General features: G+C 43.1%; 1 protein-coding gene across 1 annotated transcript in view; it reads right to left on the reverse strand.

Annotated features, from left to right (window-relative positions):
• Positions 1–532: 532 nt before the first annotated feature.
• The window catches only part of ERI1 (exoribonuclease 1), a 94635-nt gene continuing 80519 nt past the window's right edge, over positions 533–14648 (reverse strand). Inside the window, exons 7-8 of the mRNA XM_025395044.1 lie at positions 12340–12449; positions 533–750 (exon numbers count right to left, since the gene is read on the reverse strand). Coding sequence (XP_025250829.1) covers positions 12342–12449 — 108 coding nt within the window. The 3' untranslated portion in view covers positions 533–750; positions 12340–12341. The remainder of the gene's footprint in view (positions 751–12339; positions 12450–14648) is intronic.

The following is a 14648-nucleotide window of genomic DNA, read 5'->3' on the forward strand; positions in this document are numbered from 1 at the left end:
CTCAGGATTCTATAGTCAATTCCCATTTATTGTGTTTTGATGGATGAGGTCCTGTAAAAAAAACTACCATCTAAACCAAGCAAACAAATACATTTTAAATACAGTCATATATTTTAGATCAGACAACTTTATAAAGGATTCCTATGGAGTTTTAAGAAAATCTATAAAATGATTGCCAAATGTACCTTGCACATTATATTTTCCTTAGATTCTTAGACTAAGAGTAAAGCAAAATGAAACCAACATCTCAGCTAATCAGAATGCCCCTCCCTGGCACCTGTGACTAGGTTAATGTGCTTCTGTCCATGCTGAAAGAAAGCAAAACAAAAGATAAGCGTCTTGACTTTAGCATACATTGACTCATTCATTTATACCATGGATAGAAACACAAGCTGTAAGGTCAGAAAGACTTAGGTTTGAGTTCTATCCTTTTCGCTAGTTGTTAAGAGACCTTAAGCAAGCTACTTAACTTTGAAAAGCCTTAGCTTCCTCATTTTAAATGAGGATATTCACGGTACCTATTTCAGAGGAATTATTGAAGGGGTTAATGAATAACGCACTTAAAGTTCATAGCGCAATGCTTGACTTGTAGTAAATGTGCAGTAACTGTTAGCTACAATTTTTCTTCTTTACTATCTTGGTCTTCATTGATGTGGTTCTGCAATGAGCTGACATGAACAGTACGGTGGCTCTGAGGTTCAACAGAACTGGTTGTTCACCACATGACTGAGCAATTCCACTCACAGTTGTCTACCCCAAAAAAATGAAAGCATATATCCACACCAATATTGTTAGCAAAGATTGCAGCATTATTCATAATAACCAAAAAGTAGAAACAACCCCAAAGGTCCATTGATAGATGAATGGATAAATAAACTGGTGTATCATACAATGGAATGTTCTTCAATAGTAAAGAGCATGAAAGCCACGTGAAAAAGAGTATAGTATATGATTATTTATTTATTTATTTATTTATTTATTTATTTATTTTTGAGAGTGTCCTGCTCTGTTGCCCAGGCTGGATTGCAGTGATACCATCACAGCTCACTGCCACCTTGACCTCCCAGGCTCAGCTGATTCTCCCATCTCAGTTTCCTGAGTAGTTGGGATCACAGGCATGTACCACCACACCTGGCTAATTTTTTTATTTTTTGTAAAGACAAGGTCTCATTATGTTGCCCAGGCTGGTCTTGAACTCCCGGGCTCAAGCAAACCTCCTGACTCCCTAAGTGCTGGGATTACAGGCATGAGCCACTGTGCCTAGCCCTGTATGATGATTTATACAAAATTCTGAAAAAGTTGAACTAATCAGTAGCATTGGAGTTCAATTCTTGCTTGGGGAGAAGGAAGAAGGGAGCACAAGAACTCTTTGTTGGTGGATGGATATGTTCACCATATTGTGGTGATGGTTTTATGGGTATATACAGATGTTAAAACTTACCAAATTGTGGCCAGATGTGGTGGCTCACGCCTGTAATCCTAGCACTTTGGGAGGCCGAGGCGGGTGGATCATTTGAGGTCAGGAGTTCGAGACCAGCCCGGCCCAAATGGTGAAACCCTGTCTCTACTAAAAATAAAAAAATTAGCCGGGTGTGGTGGAGGGCGCCTATAATCCCAGCTACTCAGGAAGCTGAGGCAGCAGAATCACTTGAGCCGGGGAGGCGGAGGTTGCAGTGAGCCGAGATCGCACCACTGCACTCCAGTCTGAGTGACAGAATGAGAGCCTGTCTCAAACAATTAAAAAAAAAAAAAACTTACCAACTTGTATATTTCAAATATGTGCAATTTACTGTTCGTCAATTATACCTCAATAAAGCTGTTAAACACTTTTTTCTATTTCTTTATTAAAATTTTAAAATTTCAATAGGTTTTTGGGGAACAGGTGGTGTTTGGTTACATGAATAAGGTCTTTCGTGGTGACTTCCACGATTTTGGTGCACCCATCACCCAAGCAGTGTACACTGTACCCGATGTGTAGTCTTTTATCCCTCACCTCCCTCCCAACCATTCCCTGGAGTCCCCAAAGCCCACTGTATCATTCTTTTTGTTACTGTTGTTGAGATGGAGACTCACTCATTCTGTCACCCAGGCCAGAGTGCAGTGGAGTGATCTCGGTTCACTGCAATCTCTGCCTCCTGGGTTCAAGCGATTCTTGCTTTGGCCTCCCAAGTAGCTGAGATTACAGGCATGCACCAACATGCCCAGCTAATTTTTTTTTTCTTTTTTTTTTGAGATGGAGTTTCGCTTTTGTTGCCCAGGATGGAGAGCAAAGGCACCATCTTGGCTCACTGCAACCTCTACCTCCTGGGTTCAGGCAATTCTCCTGTCTCAGCCTCTCAAGCAGTAGAGATTACAGCTCAAGCCACCACACCCAGCTAATTTTTTGTATTTTTAGTTGAGATGGGGTTTCACCATCTTGGGCCAGGCTGGTCTCAAACTCCTGACCTCAGGTGATCCACCTGCCTCGGCCTCCCAAAGTGCTGGGATTACAGGCGTGAGCCACTGCGCCTGGCCAATTTTTTGTATTTTTAGTAGAGACAGGGTTTCACCATTTTTGCCAGGCTGGTCTCATATTCCTGACCACAAGTGATCCACCCACCTCGGCCTCCCAAAGTGCTGGAATTACAGGCGTGAGCCACCGTGCCCAGACCATTGTATCATTCTCATGTCTTTGCATCCTCATAGTTTAGCTCCCACTTAGGAGTGAGAACATACGATGTTTGGTTCTCCATTCCTGAGTTACTTCATTTAGAATAATGGTCTCCAATTCTACCCAGGTTGCTGCAAATGTCATTATTGCATTTCTTTTTATGGCTGAGTAGTATTCCATGGTATATATATACCACAATTTCTTTATCCACTCTTTGATTGATAGGCATTTGGGTTGTTAAGCAATTTTTAAATTAAAAAAAAAAAATTAAACTTCTGCAATGGCTTTTATTGCCTTCAGAATAAAATCCACATTCTTTATGATGTAGTATATAGTGCTTCTTTATGTCTTTTCTTCTTTCTTCCTTTCTTTCTTTTAAAAGTCTCTTAACTGCCTACTAAATGATAAATTACTTTTTTTTTTTTTTTTTTTTGACAGAGTCTCACTCTGTCACCTAGGCTGGAGTGCAGTGGCACAATCTCGGCTCACTACAACTTCTGCCTCCCTGGTTCAAGTGACTCTCCAGCCTCAGCCTCCTGAGTAGCTGGGAATATAGGCGCATGCCACCGTGTCTGGCTAATTTTTGTATTTTTAGTAGAGACCAGTTTTTACCATGTTGACCAGGCTGGTCTCGAATTCAACCTGTGATCCTCAGGTGATCCACCTACCTCAGCCTCCTGAAGTGTTGGGATTACAGTCATGAGCCACTACTCTCGGCCCTAAATGATAAATTATTTCTGAAGAGAGGCCCTGTTTGTTTGGTTTACCACTGGGTCCCCAGTACCAAATGCAATGCCTAGCACAAAGACACTCAACTGTTAATGAGTGAATATGAAACAGAAAATCATGAAGGGCCAAAGAGCAATATAAAAAACATAAAAAATAGGTAGCATATGAGAGCGGGGAGAAAGGGCTGGGTATCGAATAGTCACAAAAGGCTTCATGGGGAGGCACACACAAAGGGTCCTGAAGGATGGAGAGGGTGTCAATGGGAAGATAGAAGAAAGGGGGACTTCCAGAGGAAGCAGGAGAGCTAAAAGAGTAAAGGCAGACAGGGAGTGCGTCCGTTTGGGACCTGGGTAGGAAAGTTGCTTCATCTAGAGAGTGAAGAGCCCTGACTCCCATCATAAAGGCAATATTTAGGATCTGCAGGATGGGCGCGTGAGACTGAAGAAAAGAAGAATGTCAGGAGAAAGTCAGACAGAAAATGGGAACAGAGGCTGAGCACAGTGACTCATGCCTGTAATCCCACATTTTGGGAGGCTGAGGCGGGAGGATTGCTTAAGTCCAAAAGTTTGAGGCTGCAGGGAGCCATGATCATGCAATTCCAGCCTGGGTGACAGAATGAGATTCTGTCTCAAAAAAAAAAAAAAAAAAGAAGATGGCAATAGAAGTGAAGAGATGGACATTTCATTTCATGGAACGGGACTTCGGATCACTTAGGACTCTTCTCAAAGCATGCCTGAAATGTACAATCCACATCAGGCAGCTGGACCACGCTTCCGAGGTCAGCCCCAAGTCACCACTCCTCCCTTCTGATCATCCTCACAGTGACACCTTCCACAATCTAGCAGTGACCTTGTCCAAGTTCTTTCATGGTCCCTCTCCTGTGACTACCTCCATGGGAAAGAAAGCGTTGCTTCTGGGGTACTTAGCCCTGGTTTCAGGCTTGAGAGAAGGCCAATCCGTTGAAGAACCAAGGGTAGGTGTCCTCAGACACCCCTTGTTTTGATGCCATACTCTTCCCCAGCCTCAAATATCCTGGGAGCCGGGGCTGGACTTGCCGGCACCTCTTTATAAACTCAGCAGGAAACTCTTAGAGGGCCTGGCTTTGTTTTGAAAGGAGAAGAGAGGAAGCAAAGCAACTGAAAAGGCACTGTTGACTTTTCATGCAATGCTAAAGCCAAATAGAGTGTGTTTGCTCTGCGCTGAATGCCACGCAATGGAGAGTTTGTACTTGAACCTCATGAATGGCCCAAAGTAAACGTCCTCTCTACCTCAGGCCCTCAGCAATACATTTAGACAGTGCTTCACGTTTACCAAGTACTTTCACAGACATTATCTCATTTGATCCTCAGGTCAGCCTCTGATGCAAGGGGGATTATTATGATTTCTATATTCCAGATGACCCAGTGCCCTGCAGCTAGGCGGCGGGGGCTCCCGAAACGTTTCTTTAATGAGGCTAGTAAGGCCAAGTGCCTTGCCCCCGCCACCTCTATAGATGATCCTTAAACACAGAGCAAACTTCTATTATATAAACATCTGTCCCGGACGAGCACAGTATCCTAGCACTTTGGGATGCCAGGGCAAGCAGATGGTTTGAGCCCAGGAGTTCAAGGCCAGCCTGGGCAACATGGTGAAACCCCATTTCTACAAAAAATACAAAAATTAGCTGGGCATTATGGCATGTGCCTGTAGTCACAGCTATTCAGGAGGCTGAGGTGGGAGAATCACCTGAACCCAGGAGGCTTGAGCCCAGGAGGTTGAGGCTGCACTAAGCCATTATCAGGCTACTGCACTCCAGCCTGGGTTTCAGAGTGAGATCCCATCTCAAAAACAAACAAACAAACAAACAAACAAACAACAACAACAAAGAAGTGTCCCATGGATTTGGGCATCTCGTGGCCACCGCCCCTGTATTTGAATTTGCAGTGCTGAACTCCTCACCATTACAGAGTTAGGTTTTAATAAGAGGTAGCCCTCTAGGGACTTCAAGTGGGGAGAGGGAGGCAGAAGGGGAAGGATTGAAAAAATACCTATTGGGTACCATGTTGACAATTTGGGTGATGGGTTTAACAGAAACCCAATCTATTCAGTAGAACCCCAGTGTCACCCAACACACCCACATAACAAACCTGCACATGTACTCCCTGAATCTAAAATTTAAAAGTGTTTTCAAAGAGGTAGCACTCATGAAGCCCTACAGTGTGCCAGATGCTCTCATGCAGCATCTCATTTAGTCTTCACACCAGTCCTAAGAAAGCAGGTTATACAATCCTCATCTTGCAGCTGATGGAAGTAAAGCTGTTACAAAGTAGGAAAACCGCAGGATTCACATCCCACCTTCTGGTTCTAAAGCCCATTCTCTTTCCATTGTGCATTATGGTTTTTAAGCTGAGAATTAATTATCTCAGGATCCTTCCTACCACCCATTTTAGGACTCTTCCAATCCCCATAACACATATACACACTAGCTATATAAAAGGATTAGGTTTAAAAAAAAAAAAAAGAAAAATCTCTCCAACCTTAATATTTGTCTGAGCCTTTAAATTTAGCAAAACACTTCAGGGTTTCCTGTCTTCAGACAGACTGCCATTGTTAAGTGTCAGGGAAGGGCCTGTCCTATAGGAGATGAAATACCTTGTAATCCCCAAAGCAGTGAACTCCAGCAGGAACTCACATTGTAAAACAGACCAAATAATGAGAAACACATTTACGTTCCTCAACTAGCACACAGAGAAGAGAGAAAGGAGATGTGTCTTTGTTCTGAGCAGTTGGGTTGCTGGAAACTCATCATCCATCAACACACAGGACGCAGAGAAGGAGAGGGAACAGAGCCAAGCTCTCTCCCTGTGCGCAGAGCAAACAGGTGGGGCAGATGGTGGGGAGGATTTTCGCCTCATCAAAGAGGTCCGTGGATTGAAAAGTCTGAGACTCAGCCCTTGCAGCAATTGCAGAGAGAGGGATTGCGAGGCAAATATCAATGCTTCACTCTTGGAGAGGCTTCTGGAATGCTGCCTGGGTCTGCACTGAGAATGAGGGCACAATCCTCTGCCCCTTGAGGAGACTCTGCTGGTTGCTTGGATTTGTCCTGAGAGTCCACGACAATTCTCATGCTCATATTGTAATATGCTATTATTTTAGAAATTGGAGCTTGTTGAGAAACACTGTAGCTAATTTTTCAATTGTCCTCAATGCTTTGTCTGCTATTTGTATTTGATACTATTCTCCAGCAAAGCTTTTAAATTGCTAATAATCACTACTATCCTTGTTATTATGAAACAATTAGTTTATAACAAGTATTAGTAATTGTTGAAGCCAGCTGATTGGTGTATGGGATACCACAATAAAAAACAAAAATAAAAAAGAAGTTTCCTTTATCTGCTTTTGAATGATAAATGACACTTTAAGCACACGGACATCTTCCCGTAAAAGTCACACCTAGCTCTTCCATTGACAAAATAATTATTTTAAAGTCTTGGCCAGGCATGATGGCTCACGCCTGTAATCCCAGCACTTTGGGAGGCCGAGGCGGGTGGATTGTCTGAGGTCAGGAGTTCGAGACCAGCCTGGACAATGTGGTGAAACCCTGTCTCTACTAAAAATACAACAACAAAAAAAAAATTAGCTGGGATTGGTGGTGTGTGCCTGTAATCCCAGCTACTCGGGAGGCTGAGGCAGGAGAATTGCTAGAATCAGGAGGCGGAGGTTGCAGTGAGCTGAGATTGAGCCACTGCACTCCAGCCTGCGTGACAGAGTACAACTCCATCTCAAAAATAAATAAATAAATAAATAAATAAATAGCCTTAAGCTGTTTTACAAACTTTCTTACTTTCTTCTTCTTCTTCTTTTTTTTTTGAGACTAGGTCTTCCCTTCCAAAAATATTATCCAGGTGTACGCATATACCTGTGTGTATATTTGTTACGGGTTGAACTGCATCCCCCGCAAAATTCACATATTAAAGTTTCAACCCCCAGTACTTCAGAAAGTGACTGTACTTCAAGCTTGTCCAACCCGAGGCCCTTGGGCCACGTGCAGCCCAGGACGGCTTTGAATGTGGCCCAACACAGGTTCATAAACTTTCCTAAAACATTAAGAGATTTTCTAAGCTCATCAGCTTTCATTAATGTTAGTGTATTTTATGTGTGACCCGAGATAATTCTTCTTCTTCCAAGAGAAGAAGCCCAGAGAAGCCAAAAGACTGGACACCCCTGCTGTATTTGGAGACCTGGTCTTTCAAAAGGTGATTAAGCTAAAATGAAGTAATAGGGTGGGACTTGATCTAATATGACTGATGTCCTTATAAAAAGGGGATATTTGGAGACAGACACACTCACACGGGGAAAGTAGCACGTGAACATGAAGGCAACCATTAGAGTGATGCGCCCACAAGCCAAGGAATGCCAAAGACTCCCAGCAAACCACCAGAAGCCAGGAGACAGGCCTGAACAGATTCTCCCTCCCAGCCCTCAGAAGGAACCAACCCTGCCAAAACCTTGGTCTCAGACTTTCAGTCTCCAGAACTGTAAGCGAATACAATTCTGGGACTTAAGAAGCCACTCTGTCTGTTACTTACTTATGGCAGTCCTAGGAAACTAAGACAAAACACATCTCTAAAAATATAAATCACCAGTTTTCAAGAACTCAGAGACAGGCCTGAACAGATTCTCCCTCCCAGCCCTCAGAAGGAACCAACGCTGCCAAAACCTTGGTCTCAGACTTCCAGTCTCCAGAACTGTAAGCGAATACAATTCTGGGACTTAAGAAGCCACTCGGTCTGTTACTTAGTTATGGCAGTCCTAGGAAACTAAGACAAAATACATCTCTAAAAATATAAATCACCAGTTCTCAAGAACTCAGGGTATGAAGAAATAGACGTCTGAATCTTGTCCAAGTGGTAAACCACTGCTTGCAGCCCTGGTTCCTTCCTGCTCTCAGCGCTGTCAGCTCACAGTCATCATGCATCCTAAGAGGTTGATATGTGTGAGAAAGACCGAAGGAAAAAAATTCTTCATTTGATGTCCGTAATCTTCAGTGATGTCCCCTATCTGTTTACCCATGACAAGAGCAAATCTTAGTTCATGACATCTTCACCTACTTAACCAATGAACCAGTCTGTGGCTATAAACAAGATATTTGCTCATTCCAGCCTGGACTCAGAGGTGAGCCTGACCACAGGCCATGTGTGCAGTGGTGTAGACGGGAAGATTCTGAACAGAACGAGAAGCCAACACCCCTCCAAATCCTCTCCAAATAAAGGTCTTCACACTTAAAGATCCTTCACACTGTGGGGATCCCATCACTGAAACACATACACAGCCGCAGCACAGTGGTTCAGGCCTGTAATCTCAGCACTTCGGGAAGCCAAGCCGGGCAGATTGTTTGAGCCCAGGAGTTTGAGACCAGCCTGGGAAACATGGCAAAACCCTGTCTCTACAAAAACAACAAAAATTAGCCAGGTGTGGTGGCATGTGCCTGTAGTCCTAGCTACTTGGGAGGCTGAGGTAGGAGGATCACTTGAACCCAGGAGGTGGAGGTTGCAGTGTGCTGAGATTGCACCACTGCACTCCAGCCTGAGTGACAGAGTGAGACCCTGTCTCAAAACAACAACAACAAAAACACATACACACACTTCAGTGTGAGTGCTGAAAGCTCTTTCCAACACCCCAAAATTCACAATTTTGTTACTGGGTCTTTTTAGAGGGCATTTAGGAATGTCTGTCTCTTTAAAATATGTGGATGGATTCTGAAATACTATTGTAAATCCAGAAACTTAACCTGACTCCCAAATGTACATTTCACATTTTTGGAAACTGGGAATAATTTGTTCTTAAGTGCTGTCATATGCTAACCAGACACACGCTTTCCCTTGGGATTCTTTTGGAAAACTCTCATAACATTAGACCTTGACCTAAGAACCACTGTCAAATTTATCTTCCCTGATGGATTCATTTATAGAAAGGCAAAGTTCAGACTTCTGTGTTTGACATTGAAATGCAAAATAAGCAAAACATTTTTATTTGAGCACAAGACCACCAAACAATAGGAAGAACTCTTTTTTTTTTTGAGACAGAGTCTCGCTCTGTCGTCCAGGCTAGAGTGCAGTGATGCAACCTCCTCCACATGCTGGGTTCAAGCAATTCTCCTGCCTCAGCCTCCCAAGTAACTGGGATTACAGCTGCCTGCCACCATACCCAGCTAATTTTTGTATTTTTAGTAGAGACAGGGTCTCACCATGTTGTCCAGGCTGGTCTTGAACTCCTGACCTCAAGTGATCCACCTGCCTCGGCCTCCCAAAGTGCTGGGATTACAGGTGTGAGTCACCATGCCCGGCCAAGAATTCTTTCTTGTGGTGTTGTTTTCTAACTTTCTTGCCTGTGTTGATTAAGTTAGATGCTGAAGAAGGGCCGGCCAACAGGGAGATAAAATGCATTGTCTGGGTGTTCTCAAATAATTAACTTGCAGCATTATTTTAAACTTATGCATAAAGGAAATAGGGGAACACATATGTGTAAATATAAAGAACCTTGATTTTTGGAAAAAATGATTTACAGAAGATCATTGCTGTTCCTTGCTGAATTCTGAACTTAAATGTAATTTTTTAGCTCCTTAAATGCTATTAGAAATAATATTACACACCATAAAAAGTTTATAAAATACAGAAAATAAATACTATCCCAAATTTCATCACTCAAAAACAGCTTGGAATATTTCTTTCCTGTCTTACTCTCTTCTCAAGCCTCTCAAATTGCAATTATACTAGGAAGTTCATTGTTTTATTTTGTGGTGGTTGTTTTTTGATCTTGTGTCTTTCCTCCACTTATCATTACTTTGAAACCACTTTCTTGTTTCACCTATTTCTTTTCTAAAGCACAGTCTATAACTGAGTACGTAGTTTTATCTATAGAGGAGGACCCCAGAGAGAGATTCCTTTCTCATTTCTTTGCTTTTGTCCTATTTAAACTTTTAACCATGTGCATGTGTTACTTTTTCCATTTAAAAATGAATACTCCTAAAACATCATCTTCATTGACTGGAATTCCACCATATTCTACTTCATTTTCCACCCTTGGTCATGTAGATTTTTTTTCCAATATTTTACCATAATAAATAAGCTAGAGTAAGTACCCTTAACATAGATCTTCATCTGCATTGCTGATTATTTCCTTTGGCTGGATTCCTAGAACTAGAATGATTGGGTCAACCAATGAGAACTTTGAAAGGCTTTTACATCACTGGACAAACAGAACAAGTTGGCACCAATGTGTCCCCCCACCAGCAAAATGCACCTGAGCTCACCATACACCTCTGTCCGCCCCTCTTCCTTTCCTCTCTCACAGCACATCAGGACGAAGCAGTGGAGTTTCTGGATAATTGGGTCAAGCAAGTGTCCTAGGTCCTTGGATTAGGTTTGCTTACAAGGAGAAGGTGGGATTTTCAATATTGGCTCTTGGTGCCTGTCTGTGTCTCCCGGTTGCACATCCGCACATGTGCAGATTGGAAACATGGCACAGTGAGACTGATGACAATCCAAAAAAAAATGCAAGTGTGATCTCATCTCGGCCGTCATCCTTGCTTTGCAAGTAGCACATCCTCTTTGCCAACGGTCGAGTCAGGAGCCGTTCTCTTGGGTAATTTCAGGGAATCTGTCTCATTGTTCACATTCACATCCTCCTCCTCCCAATCTTATTTCCATTCCCACCAGCAAAATGCACCTGAACCCATCTTGCCACACCTTTCATTTCTTCACTGAAGAGCGAAGCGGACTCTCCCACCTAATCCTTCTATTTTTCTTAATGGTGTAAAACAACAAAAACCCAAAGCATCGCTCCCGCTACCCAAACCTCGTCATTTGGTGCAGCTGGTGAAGAAGAGGCAGGGAGAAGAACAAAGGACTGGAATCTGTGGACTCCGGGCAGGAATTTGATGGTGACCAGGAGTGGAGTTCTGAAGGCAGAGCCAGGAGTCTCCACTCAGAGCCAGAGGGGCTCCTCTCTCCTTCCTCCTCACAGGGCATTTTCTTCCCTCTGAAGTTTGCATCATCTAGGGACCACAGTGAACCACCCTCGTGTCCAAGTCATCCTCAGAAAAGGAAGAAGAATCTTAAGTTCCCCAGTGGAAAGAGATCCAGGCTGGGTGTGGTATCTCACATCTATAATTCCAGCACTTGGGGATGAAAAGGCAGGAAGCCCACTCGAAGCCAGTAGTTCAAGACTAGCCTGGGCAACATAGCAAGACCCCCATCTCTATTTATAAATATTTTAAAAATTAAATAAACTAAATTAAAGGTGAGAATGGTCTGGAATATGCCAGAATCAACTTTCTCCTTGGCCTATATGTTTTACAGGCAACAAAGAAGCACAGGTGAGAGAAACTCAGTGAAGAAGGGGAAAGATGAGAGTGAGGTGGGAACCGTGTTATTTCCCTAATCTACTTGAGGAAACCAAGCCTTAGTGATGGCGAATAGCTTGCCAAACATCACACAGTGAGGAAGTGGTTGAGCTACAGTGCTGTCCTAAGTCTGGCTAACTCTACAGCCAAGGCCACTACATAAGACTGTACGTGCTAACCCTGCGGCTTAGGAACTAAGGTCATGCTGCTCTCCAGGGTAGGAGGAGCACGTAGTGAACGTATTAACTCACCCGCATGACCTGATCAGGGAATGTGCTTGGCCTGTTCTGCAGGGACACTCATTGTCTCTTCCCTGGTTAAACCCTCCAGCATGCTGTGATCCAAAGGGAATGACGTGCATGTGAGCAATGAGGTGAATTCTCTGAAATTACCCAGGAGAACAGCTCCTGACTCTGCTGGTGAAAAGGAGGTGTGCTGCTTTCAAACAAAGGATGACTGCCCAGCAGCCAGCTGAGCCCACAACTTGCACTTGTCGAATGGGCATTGCTCCCCCTCTGCGCCATCTCTCCCACCACTTATAAATGGGTGGATGGGTAACACACAGAGAGACACTCACTGTTAATCTCCCAGCAGTTTACACAAATTTCCGCTTGCATCACATGTCAAATTTCCTTCCCATACAAGCTGTGGTTTGCTAGTCCCCACTCCTGGTCCTTTCCTCTTTCTCTTTAATGATAATAAGAATGTCGAGAGCTTTAGCAGAATGGGCACAACTTGGGCTAATGCAATATAGTAAATGCAATTTCAGTGACATTAGTTTAATGTTTAATTGTAAAGAAAGTAGGAAATTGAGTCACTGAATGCCTAATTTGACCTGAATTATTCAGAAAACACGTTAATTTTTTTTTTCTTTTATTTATAGAGGCTCAGACACAGAACAAATGCATGCACTGGTGTTAAATGCAGAGAAATGCAGAACGTCTGAAATGAGTTCTGCTTTCTTTGGGGTCAGAAGGCCTCTTTTTTGAACTGACCTCAACCCTGTTGAGTTTATTACCTTTCGTGGCCATGAGGATCAGAAATCAGCAATGATTTCATAAGTAACTTCTCATGAAACCACACACCGCAGCATGAGTCACAAACGTAGCTCTGTGTACCTGTAGGCGTATATACCATTTTTTAAAAATCTGCCAGGAATGGGATGATTAACTGGACCCATTTTGCCTGGGATTTTTCCTATTTGTACTGAAAGTCTTGTATCCTGGGAAATCCTTCAGTTCCAGGCATACTGGGGTGATTGACCATCCTACCCAGGAAATGAGGAAGAAGCAAGGGGTCCTTAATGTGTTGTCCCTACCAGAATCTGCCTCTTTCCCTTTCTGCAAAAGTAGGGAACCTGCAACCTTTGTGGGGCCTGGTGCTCCCACCCAGCTGCATGGGAAGGACATTTATGTCAACTTGAGCAGAAGGTAGGGATCCAAATTTATCTATTTAAATATGTTGTTACATCTCCAAACTAAGATGTCTGTATATGCAGGTGCATTAAAATACATATAATTACACAAGTAATACATGATCACTGGAGAAAAATTAAAAATAAAAATAAGGGCAGGGTGCAGTGGCTCAAGCCTGTAATCCCAGCACTTTAGGAGGCCGAGGTGGGCCTAAGGTCAGGAGTTCAAGACCAGCCTGGCCAACATGTTGAAACCCTGTCTCTACTAGAAATACAAAAAAAAAAAAAAAAATTAGCCAGGTATGGTGGCATGCACCTGTAATCCCCAGCTACTAGGGAGGCTGAGGCAGGAGAATGGCTTTAACTCAGGAGGCAGAGATTGCAGTGAGCCAAGATCGCTCCATTGTACTCCAGACTGGGCAACAGGAGCGAAACTCCATCTCAAAAATAAATAAATATAAATATAATTTAAAAATAAATAAAAATAAGATGATGGTGGGGGACAAGGGGAGGCAGAGCATTAGGACAAATACCTAGTGCATGTGGGGCTTAAAACCTAGAAGATGGGTTGGTGGGTGCAGCAAACCACCATGGCACATGTATATCTATGTAACAAACCTGCACATTCTGCACGTGTATCCCAGAACTTAAAGTAAAATTCAAAAAAATTAAAAAAAAAAAAAAAAAGATGAGAGGGTGAGAAGGATGTCAAAGTTACTCATAATCCTACCGCCCAGCACTAACTAGGTTCAAACCAGTTAAAATTTTGAGAATTTACCTGTGTACTCTTCTAGATTATAATGTAGGCATATAAATGGGTATACATAATAGTAGGCCCATTGCAGGAAAATAGACAAAATAATGTTTTGACACTGTTGCTCACTCAACAGTATGAGTATTTATCCATGCCAATATGTAAATTTTTACAACATCATGTTAACGGCCACATAATATTTCCATAACATATGTATATCACAGTTAACCACACTGATTAGGTAGGACATTTAGGCTGCTTTTCATTTTTTACTGTTATAAACAGTGCTGCAACCAACAGGCTTGTTGCTATATCATTGAACACATCCTTACTTATTTTGTTACAGTGCATTCTTAGGAGTGAAATTGTGGGTCAAACAGAATGAATTGGTTGGTTGGTTGGCTGGTCTTGAGACAGGGTATCACTGTGACCCAGGCTGGAGTGCAGTGGTGTGATCTCAGCTTGCTGCAGCCTCGACCTCCCTGGCTCAAGAGATCCTCCCACCTCAGCCTCCAGAGTAGCTTGGGACTGCAGGCGCACACCACCGCACCCACCTAGTTTTTGTATTTTTTGTAGAGACAGGGTTTTGTCATATTACCCAGGCTGGTCTCAAACTTCTGGGCTTAAGTTATCCTTCCACCTCAGTCTCCCGAGTAGCTGGGACCAAATGTGCAGGCCACCATGCCCAGCTAACTTTTGGTATTTTTGTAGCGTTGGT

The sequence above is a fragment of the Theropithecus gelada genome, chromosome 8, assembly GCF_003255815.1.
Source record: "Theropithecus gelada isolate Dixy chromosome 8, Tgel_1.0, whole genome shotgun sequence".
In the NCBI taxonomy this organism is placed as follows: Eukaryota; Metazoa; Chordata; class Mammalia; order Primates; family Cercopithecidae; genus Theropithecus; species Theropithecus gelada.